Here is a 12,673-nt window from a genome sequence, read left to right as displayed (position 1 = left end):
TCTTCTTCAGTCAGAAAAGAAAAATTCAGTTGGAAAGTTTTATGCTCACAGAAAGATATTGCATTACACAGCAACAACGTTTTGAAAAAAAAAAAACTGAACCAAATTTAAGCAAATTGTGTTTTGTAGATTCAGCTACTGGAAAACTGGGGAACCCAACAGACTAAATGAACTTTGTGTCATTACAGGCCATGGCTCGGACAGTGTAAAAACTGGTCTGATTTTCACTGTAGTGACCAGTTTGGTTGGATCTGTGAAAAGAGTATTTTTAGATGAACCTGAATTAGAATTAATGTTTGGTGTTCATTCTGGCAGTGTTATTATTTTGGAAGAATAAATGTAAAAATGCATATGGATTCCCATCTGTCCTTTTGTATTTTAGTCAACCCTCTGAAGTGAAATTTCTGTGTGAGGACTTAAACCATTAGTGCAAGTATGTGCAGAAAAAAAAAACAAGTTGTAATGTGCACCACCACAGTTGTAATGTGCAGCAAGCACAATATATAAAATACAAGATATTAGTCAGGCAAAATAGTTTTAACAGAAAGAAACAACCAGGATCTGAAAAATCATCATCAGACAGACAGAGTAACCAGATCGATCAGGAGCAGCAGACAATATGTTAATGCAGGATCAACCAATCAGGTGAAAACAAGGTCCACAGGAGTGATAACTACAGCTGGAGATACAACATCAGGAACTCAGCTAGACAATAGACTTTGCACTAAGGCAGGGGTTGGCAACCTATGGCACGCGTGCCACCATTGACACGCGGAGGCATAATATCAGTGGCACGCGACACGCTGGACCAGCATCAGCAAAAAAAAAATTTTAACTCAACAACTCAACAATTTAATCTCGTGGCACACTCATTGACTAGACATGTTAAAGATGGCACTCCATGTCTCAAAGGTTGCCGACCCCTGCACTAAGGTGTTTGTGAAAAGGGTTTGTAAACAGTGTCACGCATAGCTCCACCCCTCCTGTTGTTTGGTTCCTTTTAGCTCCGACCAGCTTTTCCTAGCACCTCCTTTCCTAGCACTTCTTGTTTAATCCCTGTTTGTTAGTTTATATTTTAAAATATACCCAGGGTAAAAACTGGGACCCTGGGTTCTTAATTTCGTTCCACCTCATGTACCACATGTGATGTGAATAACAATAAAGTCTCCTTGAACCCTTGAATCCTATATTTCTAATCTATAATCATTACTGTTTGCTTCGTTTCCCTCTTGTTTGTTCTGATATGGATATCCGTGTTGGCTTGTTGACCCTGGATCGTGACCCTGACTCTGATTATGGATCTGCCCTTAATAAACCTCACTCTACTCAGCACACGCGTCTGCCTCATCGCTCACTGACACCCCAGACATTACAGGGAGTGATACTAGTCCACAGGTGTGCACAGAGAGGTGTATGCCCAGTGATTAGTACACAGGTGTGCAGCAGCTGTATAAAAATACACGGTTTCTCTTTAAATCACTTTAAAGTACAGACATGTGGACAGTAATGGGTGTGGCCAGTGATTAGTACACAAGTGTACTGAAGCTGCTGCTATAGGCTGTATAATCATTGGGAGAGCATTAGAATCATTGACCTGCTGCTCTCATAATGTATAAGAGTTCTGGTTCCAAATGAGGGCTCATGTCTGCCCTCTGTTGGTCATAAATAAAATGTGTTGTCTGTTCTCAGCCAAATAAAACTTTTCTGAACACAGAGAAGGAATTTAAAATAGAGGAAGGGAGAGGACAAAAGAGGATCATGGTCCTGTATTCGTTTACTATCTTTGTTTCGTTAATGAAACAAGTGTCTAGTCTGCACAAGCTAAAGTGAGACAATGAGTTTGCAAGGGCAAGTGGGCTGGGTGTTGACTTCACACCTCAACCACATATTCTTCTGTCATCATTGACACTCTATTAATGACAGACAAGTCACAAGCTCACAGTGAGTGTCAACAGCATTTGTAAAAAAATAATTTAAAGTAATTAAAGACATATACATGTTGAGAACATGTTAAGTACACTGAAAATATGTGTGGGATTTGGTCTTCTGAATCAAGCTGTTTTTTATTCTTATTAGTTGCAGTTTTGTGCACTACCCAGACCTCCTGCAGTAAACACTGGTATCCATCTAATTAAATTATGCCACAAACTCTAGTCAACAGGTGTGTCTGTTAATCAGAGTTTTTTAGCTGTAGCTTTTGTTTTCCAGCAGAAGTTCAAAATTTTGTGGGCTTAAAAAAGGCCCAGTTGGACTTGAACACCCTGACACAAGAAGTTCATTTAGATTTTATTTATAGACCGTTACTTGGCCAGAGGTGTCAATTGCAGGGTCAGAAAGTAAAATTCCTCACCAGGATTTTGCTCAAGCTTGCTAGATGTTCTAATTAGTGCAATCCAGGTAAAATTAGTGGAATCAACACAATCCAGGAAGCCTGAGCAAAATCCTGGTGAGGACTGTTACTTTCTGAATCTTTAATTGACACCTCTGTTGGTCAATTCCTTAACTGACATCAGTACTTCAGTTAAACTCAGGAGAGTTAATCAAGCAATTAAATGAATCAGAGGAAGGGCAAACCAACTCAAGTGAAACTAACTATCAAACAAAAAACTCCACAGACCATTTAAACCAATGTTAACCAACCCAAAAGCTACTATGATTAAAGTAAATGAAAATGGAGGAAAATCCCTTATGGATGAAGCTATTATCTGGAAGATACTGGCGTGTCTTATATCTGTGCTAAAATAAGATGAAAACTAGGTCTGAAATGTAAGAACTGGCTAAAATGTATGTAGCTTATCACACTACCTTGGTTAGATATGTTAGTCCTATAGTGAGTATATGAGTGAGAATATGAATGAAGGCAGTGTTACTCAGGGCTAGAGACTTCCAGGCTCGGATGGCTGTGCAGTGGTGCGGTAGGAATACGCGGTGAACCCACATGTACTTTCCGAGGTTGTACCAAGCATTCAGTGACCAGCTGTTTGGTGAAGTTGAGCGACAATGTATGAGCAGGTCCAATCCGGACCGCTGTACACTTGGTTGAGTAATCCAGGCCTTCGTGGACTTGGACAGGTCTGCTTGCTGACCAGTCTTTATGTGCTACTGCAGAATCTGCATAAATTTCTTCCAAAGACAGACCTAATCCCAACTCTAAAAACAAATGCAGGAGGCAAGAAAACTTTGCAATACGCGTTATAGCAAATTACGTGAGTTTAAACAAACTCACGGCTAAACAGATGTTAGGCTTTACTTAATTAGTCCTTTGATTCCCTGAGATTGGCGTTTTCATGGAAATCCAGGCACATTTCTTGTAGAGATGTTTTGGCTTCTTTCCAACTCCTAATTATTATTTCCACTTCAACTAACTTTCTTACTAGGTTACGGAGTTTTAGTATTGATCCAAGGGTGTCTAGAGAAGGAATGGACTAGAGCACCTCAATGTTCAGAAGATTTCAAGCTGGCTAACGACCTCAACGACATCTATTCACGTTTTGAAGTCATGGATTCACACCCTCCATCCTCCTCCCCCCACACCACAATACAATCAATCACTCTGGATTGCCCACCTGCCCTTGCCGCCCTCTCAGTCCAGGAGGGGGATGTGAACAGGCTGTTTAAAAGGCTTAATCCACACAAGGCTTCGGGCCCTGACTCAGTGTCCTCTGCCACCTTGAGACACTGTGCTGATGAGCTGGCTCCAGTCTTCACGGGAATCTTCAACTCTTCCCTGGAGTCATGCCATGTCCCAGCCTGTTTCAAGTCCTCCATCATCGTCCCTGTCCCCAAGAAACCACGCGCCACAGGACTTAATGACTACAGGCCTGTGGCCCTGACGTCCGTAGTCATGAAAACCTTTGAACGTCTGGTTCTATCCCACCTCAAGTCCATCACCAACCCTCTTCTGGACCCCCTGCAGTTTGCCTACAGGGCCAACAGGTCTGTAGATGATGCCATAAACCTGGCCCTCCACTTCATCCTGCAGCAGCTGGACTCCCCAGGAACCTACTGTGACGTGGCGCACGGGAGAGGAATAGAGGAATCTAATAATTTATTAAAAATCAAATATTAAAGTTATGACCAACTACGCCACCCTGGGAATTACACCCAGAGAATTATCACAGGTCCATGGGTACCACGGGACAAAGAGAGATTTAAAAATGACAATTTTATTCAAGCATGAAGATGGACAATGACAAGTAATAAAATAAAAAAAAAAAAAAAAACACAAACGACTTGGCTCAGCTTCCAGCAGAAACTCTTGGCTGCTAATTGACAAGAATCATAAAAGAAAGAGAACAGCAAAAGCAGAGGAGCACACTCGGTGAGGCAGCTTAAATCAAATAAATAAAAATCACTCACACGTGTACATAAAAAGAAAACACAATCACAAATTCCCCACAGCAAAGTGAACAGAATCAAAGGCTGACCTCACCTTCTGAAGACCTCCGCACCTCCCTTTTGTAATAAAAGAAATAAAATAAGTAAAACAAGTCAATAGCAACCACACTGATATTCATATACACCACTAACTTGACACGGAGTTTGCTTCACCGTCGTAGATAGCCGCTGTACTCTAGTTTCCTGCTCTTTACAGCCAAACCGAAAGAAACATACAACACATGGAAGACAAACAATAACGCCACAGTTGTAAACCGCCTCGGATCAACTGTGGACAAACACACTGCTAAAATACTTTTCTCTGAGGCAAAACGGCAGCTTATTCCCCCAAGGCTGGATGGCTGTGCTGGAACAGCCACTGGTATCACTCACAGCGACAACTAGCTCCACGGAGGCACAAAACAAATGTGCGCAGGCAGGTTTTCGATTGGTCCAAACGCCGGCAGTCCCACTATAATTCGCACGGAAAATCACGAATTAAAGACAAAGTACAACAGTAGTAGAAGGAGGTCTTCTCATAGTGTGTCTTTACCTTAACGCCTAAGCCAACCAGGCTCAGATAGTGGCAAACACGGTATGGTGCGGTGACGACAGACTTTCTAAATAGAAAAATAAAATAAACGTTCTGAACGCCAACTACCACCTGTGCCCCGCCCGCCCGCCACACACACACACACACACACACACACACACACACACACACACACACACACCTCAGAGCACGGTAACGACAGACTTTCTCGGAGCAAAGCAGCAACCCGGAAGGGGAGAACCCAGAGCAGTCCTCATGGCCTCAATCAAGCCCCTTTTATAGGAGCCTCGCAATTAAAAGAACCAATAAACTATATGTAGTAATTAAATTACCACCAATAGAATTGATCAGGAATTAATCTTATTAAAACTAAACCACCCGGCTACACTACGTTAGGATCCTGTTTATGGATTTCAGCTCTGCATTCAATACTATCCTTCCCACTCTGCTCCAGGACAAGCTCTCTCTGCTTAATGTGCCCGACTCCACCTGCAGGTGGATCACAGACTTCCTCACAGACCGCAGTCAGCGAGTACGGCTGGGGAAGACAGTCTCGAACACGCGGACTTTAAGCACAGGATCTCCCCAGGGCTGTGTACTTTCCCCTCTGCTCTTCTCCCTGTACACCAACTGCTGCACCTCCATCCGTGACTCTGTCAAACTGATTAAGTTTGCGGACGACCCCACCCTCATTGGACTCATCTCAGACGGTGATGAGTCTGCCTACAGGAGGGAGGTGGACCGGCTGATGACCTGGTGCAGCAACAGCAACTTGGTGCTCAACGCCCAGAAGACAGTGGAGATGACTGTGGACTTCAGGAAAGCCACAAGCCCCCTGTCCCCCCTTATCCTTACCGACACCCCCATCACCACTGTGGACTATTATCGGTTCCTTGGCATCACCATCACCCAGGACCTCAAGTGGGAGCTGAACATCAGCTCCCTCATCAAGAAGGCCCAGCAGAGAATGTACTTTCTGCGGCAGCTGTGGAAAGCCAAACTGCCGGCCCAGCTGATGGCACAGTTCTACACGGCCATCATTGAGTCCATCCTCAGCTCCTCCATCACGGTGTGGTACACCAGGGCCACAGCCAGGGACAGACAAAGGCTGCAGCGCATCGTGCGCTCTGCTGAGAAGGTGATAGGCTGCAGCCTCCCATCTCTCCAAGAACTGTACGTCTCCAGGACTGTGGGGAGAGCAGATCAGATCATAGCAGATCCTTCTCACCCCGCACACGGACTATTTGATCCACTCCCCTCGGGCAGGAGGCTGCGGTCCATTCGGACCAGAACCTCCCGCCACAAGAACAATTTCTTTCCCTCTGCCATTGGACTCAAGAACAGCACATAATCATGTTACTTATCCCGCACAACCTACCTTCATCACTTTACTTGGAATGCACTATTCCACATGCACTACTCCACATGCACTACTCCACATGCACTGCTGTACATAGTACTGTTGTTGCACATTCTGCCTCTGTATTTTTATGCCCTTTGTATTTTTATTCATCTTTTATTCACTTATACATTCTATTTATATTCCCTTATTATTACTTGTTTTTATGTTGCACCTTAATGCCGAAACAAATTCCTAGTCTGCGAACCCTGTTCATTGACAATGGCAATAAAACATTTTCTGATTCTGATTCTGACTAGATGTCATGCCTATGCATATTCAAAGTTAAGGCATTTCCCTCCAGTTGGAAACAAAAGCAATGCAACAACTAAGATACAGAACCATGACAAAGATAGAGAAAGTTAAATTACATATCAACAGACATGGAGAGGTGTATACTTTTCCTACAGGTACATCACTTAGGAATAAGGAAGAGTTGGTTTGTCAGGATATATTAGTTAAGGCATTTCACTAGTATTCACACTTCCAAAGCCATCTATGACTTAACAGACTTCCTTAACTCACCATACTGGAGCTGAAACTCAGTAGTAACAATAACCAGATTACTGTGACGCTGGAAGGAGGAGGCACGACGAGCGTCGAACAGTGCAACACAAAACGTTTAATATTAACAAAAACACGTGAAGCGGAGGGCAAACAAAAAGACAACACTCACACAAGCACGAAACTTTAGACAAAGACGAGCACAAGACATTGCGCGAACGCACATTAAATAGGTGATTAACACATATCCTCGTGATCACGAGACAAGGCACAGGTGAGACTACGAACACGCTCACAAACGACCCACACCCACGGAACTACAAACATGGACATAACTGCACGCAGACGACATAGCGACACGCCCACAGGGAAGGGTCCGGACCTGTCTCCGTGACAATTACATTACTAGGATCCAGTACATATCCAGTACCTATGCCAGAATACAGGGTTATAAGAATCATGGTCAATTCTGGCATTCTTGGATATAGGTCTGTTTCAAATTCCAAAGGTGATACTTTCTGGTTAGGAAAGACTAGGTCCTGGTGAATCTATGATACACAATGATTATAAATAAATAGGTGGACACAGGTGCAAACAATGAAACGTAGTAATATAGAAAACTGCGTATAGTCTGACGTCAGTTCTGGGTGTCGCTGGTGTCAGCCAACCTCACCGCAAGGTGGTCTGGGTTTGAGTTTTGGTCTGGTCCACTCTGTGTGGAGTTTGCATGTTCTCCATGTGGTGGCTGGCGACCTGTCCATGGTGTTCCCTACCTTTGCACGATGATGCTGGGATTGGCTGTGAATGTGGAGATAAAATTAAGGCACATGATTCTCTTTGTGCATTACCAACTAGGAGGTGACACTACAGAAAGAAGAAAACCCAGAAGAAGATTGCAGATGACTGCAGTGTGTCTGGGGCTGCTGTGTGTTCTCCTGCTGGTTGTCATCATAGTGCTGTGGGTCAAGTTCACTGCAGAGAGAGACCAGCTACAGACCAGATACAGTAACCTGACTGTAGAGAGAGACCAGCTACAGACCAGAAACTATAACCTGACTATAGAGAGAGAAAGTGTACAAAGGGACAGAGACAGAATCCAGTTGAGGCTTTCTAAAATAGGTAAGAGATTAATTAACCTCTTACATCCATTAAGAAATGTATGCTGGAATTTATATGCACATAATTGCAGAAAGGGCAGTAATGGTGTGGATAATGTAACTGCATGTTGCATTTATAGCACTGCCATATCAAGTACCATAATGTCTGTAAATATTTGACTCATATATCATAAATGTAACTACTTAGGATCATAATGTTAATGATAGATATCCAACACTGGGTAAGAGTGACTCGGGGCTGTAGAGAACTACAGTAGCACCAGACTGTGTTACTGTAGATGCATCAGCTCTGGTTTAGTTTGTGTGTTAATCTGAATAGACAAAGCCACTGAGCAGGGATGGATGTGCTTCAACTCCAGTTTTTACTACATCTCTACTGAGGAGAAGACCTGGAGTGAGAGCAGACAGGACTGCAGAGAGCGAGGAGCAGACCTGGTGATTATAAACAGCAGAGAGGAACAGGTGAGGCAGATTGTTTTGTGATGGTGTGATGTAAGTGGTATAGTTTCATATAAATGTATGTTACACTTCTACAGAACTTTGTTTCCATGATGAGGAGAGATAAGCAAGTTTGGATTGGTCTGACTAACACAAACCAGGACTGGAAGTGGGTGGATGGCACAGCACTGATGACTGAGTAAGATATCACTGATCTGAGCCCTGTTGAAAATTAATGTCTCTTACACTACAAAACAGTCTGATTGTTTCTTTCAGATACTGGAGAACTGGGGAACCCAATGGACCAAATGAACACTGTGTCTCTACAGGCAGTGGCTCTGACAGAGTAAAAAACTGGGCTGATTATCAATGTATTCGCTTCTTTTTTTGGATCTGTGAAAAGAGCATTTTTAGATGAACTTGTATTAGAATTAATAATTTATATTCTTTCTGGCAGTGTTATTTTGGAAGAATACATGTTGAGCTGCATGTTGGATTTCCTTCTGTCATTTTCTGAAAATGACTTGCAGATTAGCACAAGCATATGTAGACAAAACAGTTGTAATGTTATCCAAGCCCAAAACACAAAACAGAGAAAACAGGGACATATTAAGGAGGTGAGGGAGGAGCCACGTATGACAGTGTTAACACACAATACTCACTTTATTCTGTGGTCTGCTGCACTGCACAGAAATAGTAGTTTAACTTATTTTAATTCAATATTTGCCTAAATGCTTACACTGAAGTCACAGCAGTATTTTGCACCAAAGTGAGTTCTGTAGGCTGTATAATCATGGGGAGAGCACTAGAATCATTAACCTGCTGCTCTTGTTGTGTTTGGCGTTAAATGTTTTGGTTATGATGTACAAGAGTGGAGTTCTGGTTCCAAATAATGGCTCATGTCTGCCCTCTGTTGGTCATAATACATAAAATATGTGTTGTTTCTGTACTCAGCCAAATAAAATTTTCTGTAAATGCTAAATGTCTTTATACACCATATTTATCAGACCAGCAGAGCAACACAGACTTTAAGATAAAACTCACCAGATGGGAGACAAATACAGCTAGTTCTACCTACACAATTTTAATATGGTAAATGATTTTGAAAGAGCAGGGTTTTCTTATTAGTAGAATGTAAAGGTGATTGTAGGTGTGACATTGTGAAAGGCAGAGGCAGGATGCTGAAATGAGTCCTTGTTGACCGAGGTGGTGAGGACATCTCTGTCTGAGGGACACACCAGATGAAGGACTCACGTTGGGCTCAGGTTCTGCCAGTGGAGGACACACAGGCTCTGGAGTGAAGTGCACCAGGTGAGGTGCTCCTCTCAGGGTCGGGTGATGGAGACACGACCGTACAGGACGTACCAATGAATGATCAATAAAGTTGAGAAACATTAAGCAACAATCTTAGCAAAACCATCAAGCCATTTCTCACAATCCTGTTTCCACATTCTGTCATGCTCCAATGTCATGATATTGTGCATTTGTGCACTCAAAACAATTAGAGATTTAAAAGACTTTTGTAAAGCATTCATGAAATTGAAATCTTAAAGTTGTTCATAAATCCTGGAGATTTAACATTTTGGGGAAAACCAAAAGCAGTCCAGTCAAATTTACCATTAAAGTATGAACACAGCACAGCGTTCATGATTGAACTCGGCTGGGAAATAATTAATAGCTAACCAAATAGGGGGAGGACTTGGTCACAATTAGGAGGAAAGGCAAAATAAAAAGATCACAAAGAGGGGAACATAATTACTTGCAGATCTCTGCAGTTTAAAGGCTATGGCAGGAGTTTTGGCCACTGTTGCCCTTGTGGGTCTTTGTGTTTGTTTAACTTGTTGGACTAGTGAAGCTGCATCTCCATGGAGTCTACAAGAGAATAAACAACTACCAACAAACTCACAGCTTCTGCAGCTCCATGTTCCTGAGGAACATGACCAACAGCAACAGATGACCAAGACTGGAGCTTCTCAGAAATGTAATGTAGATGAGTCTGTCAAGATTGCTTGTGGTGAACCTGGCTTAAATGCTACCCACTGTGAAGCTATAAACTGCTGTTTTGATGGACGACGTTGCTACTATGGAAGAACAGGTAAGGGTTTGCCTCTGCTTAACCTTGATGCTTTTGAAACTGGGAGGTGAACTTGGCCTGCTTTTCTCCCTGATGTTAGTGACTGTCCAGTGCACGAGAGATGGCCAGTTCGTGTTGGTGGTGGCCAAGGACTCAACCCTGCCCAGGCTGAGCCTGGAAACTGTCAGCCTGTTGGGAGAAAATGGACCCTGTGGTGCAATAGACTCCAATGCAGTTTTTGCTATCTACCAGTTTCCTGTAACTGCCTGTGGTACCCATGTCATGGTTAGTGCTTGAGGCTTCTACATTGGGTTAGATGTGGGATGTTTAGGAATGTAACCTCACAACCTTCTTCCTTCCAGGAGTTGGGTGACTACTTGGTGTACGAGAACAAGATGACCTCTTCATATGAAGTTGGAATTGGTCCCCTTGGAGCAATCACAAGGGACAGCTACTATGAGTGAGTTGACCATGACTGCATGGCATAGTTTCATGCAGGGTTTTTTCTCATCACCTTTTGTCTGTCTTTTGCCAGGCTTTACTTCCAGTGTAGGTATTACGGTATGAGTGTTGCAACACTGCCTATTCAGCACTACGCCAACGAGCCGCCTCTACCTGTAGTTGCTCCTGGACCCCTCAGGGTAGAACTAAGAATAGCAAATGGTCAGTGCACCACAAAGGGCTGTGTGGAAGGTGAGTATCCTCAGACTGGATGCTGGTATGAACTTTTGTTTATGCAGGGATTCTAAAACCACTTTGCCTGTCTGCCAACAGCACAGGCAGCCTACACCTCCTACTACACGGACGCTGATTACCCTGTGACCAAGGTGCTGAGGGAGCCGGTCTATGTGGAAGTGCGTATCCTGGACAGGTCTGACCCCCATATTGTCCTGACCCTGGGACGTTGCTGGGCAACCTCTTCCCCCAACCCCTTCAGCCTTCCTGAGTGGGACCTTCTAGTGAATGGGTAGGTTCCAAAACTGCTTCCCATGGGTATTCCAGTGTTCAGCAGAGGCTGGTGTTGACCTGGTGTATTCCAAAGGTGCCCCTACAAGGATGACCGCTACCTGACACAGTTGGTTCCAGTTGAGGGGTCGTCGGCAGTTCCCTTCCCCACCCATTACAAGCGCTTTGTCCTCAAGATGTTCACCTTTGTGGATCCTACCTCCATGGCTCCCTTGCACAACCAGGTAATGGCTTTAACCTTGTCCCAGACATTTGTTCAATGCACTGTGGCCCTTGCTAAGGTGTGACTTTGTTCCCAGGTCTATATCCACTGCAGTACAGCCGTGTGTCATCCAAGTGCAACGGACAGCTGTGAGCCAAGCTGTGGCAGGCAAAGTGAGTAGAATCCCCAGTGCAGGTCCCTGTTTCCCCATGTTGCCTACATGGTCTGAACTTCCTTTCTCCTTTGCTGCTCACCAGGGAGACATGTGGCAGAAGACTGGGAGGTTCCTCCTGAATCTGCTGTGGTATCCAGTGGAAGAGTTGTCTTTACAGAAGTGGTCTGAAGCTCACCACCTCAGATCAAACCCTTATGAAATAAAGGCTGTCTTTTTCAAACGCTTGGGGTGGTTATTGCTCTTGTGAATTCTATATTGGAAACTGGAGATGTTGTCTTTTCCATTGGAAGTTTGATTAAACTGCTTTTATCTGAAGTTATACAAATTCACAGGATCAGAAGGGGAATGGAGATGAGTGACTAGATGTAGAAGACACTTGATGTGCGTGCAGACTCGTCTGTCCAGAAAACCTGAACTTGGGTCTGTGTACTCATATGCACAGCCAGTGTCTGGCATTAAACAGCCTTGTGGGAGTATTACATATTTGTAGTTTATTCTTGAATTAGGAGATGAGATGGGAGTAGCAGAAAAATGTGAGGGTGGTGCAGGATATGTATGAGAACAGTGTGGCCGCAGTGAGAGGTGCGGTAGGAATGACAGACGAGTTTAAAGTGGGGGTAGGACTACATCAGGGATCAGCCCCGAGTCCCTTCCTGTTCGCAATTGTCATGGACAGACTGACGGACAAGGTTAGGCACGACTATGATGTTTGCTGATGACATTGTGAGAGTAGGGAGCAGGTGGAGGTGAGCTTGGAAAGATGGAGATATGCTTTGGAGAGCAGGGGACTGAGGGTGAGCAGGAGTAAAACGGAGTACATGTGTGTGAATGAGAGGGCAGACCATGGACAGGTCCCATTACAAGGAG

At 43.9% G+C, this 12,673-nt stretch overlaps 1 protein-coding gene across 1 annotated transcript; it reads left to right on the top strand.

Moving 5' to 3' along the window:
• Nucleotides 1-10,111: 10,111 nt before the first annotated feature.
• LOC143523742 (zona pellucida sperm-binding protein 4-like) lies at nucleotides 10,112-12,026 on the top strand. The gene is made up of 8 exons (XM_077018230.1): nucleotides 10,112-10,484; nucleotides 10,564-10,748; nucleotides 10,826-10,923; nucleotides 10,999-11,156; nucleotides 11,238-11,430; nucleotides 11,506-11,653; nucleotides 11,729-11,804; nucleotides 11,889-12,026. Exons 1-8 carry the CDS (start codon nucleotides 10,175-10,177, stop codon nucleotides 11,972-11,974), a joined length of 1,254 nt encoding a protein of 417 aa, XP_076874345.1. The 5' UTR covers nucleotides 10,112-10,174; the 3' UTR covers nucleotides 11,975-12,026.
• The last annotated feature ends 647 nt before the right edge of the window (nucleotides 12,027-12,673 follow it).

This window comes from Brachyhypopomus gauderio, chromosome 1, assembly GCF_052324685.1.
Source record: "Brachyhypopomus gauderio isolate BG-103 chromosome 1, BGAUD_0.2, whole genome shotgun sequence".
Classification (NCBI taxonomy): Eukaryota; Metazoa; Chordata; class Actinopteri; order Gymnotiformes; family Hypopomidae; genus Brachyhypopomus; species Brachyhypopomus gauderio.
This window is presented reverse-complemented; position numbering and strand designations above follow the sequence as displayed.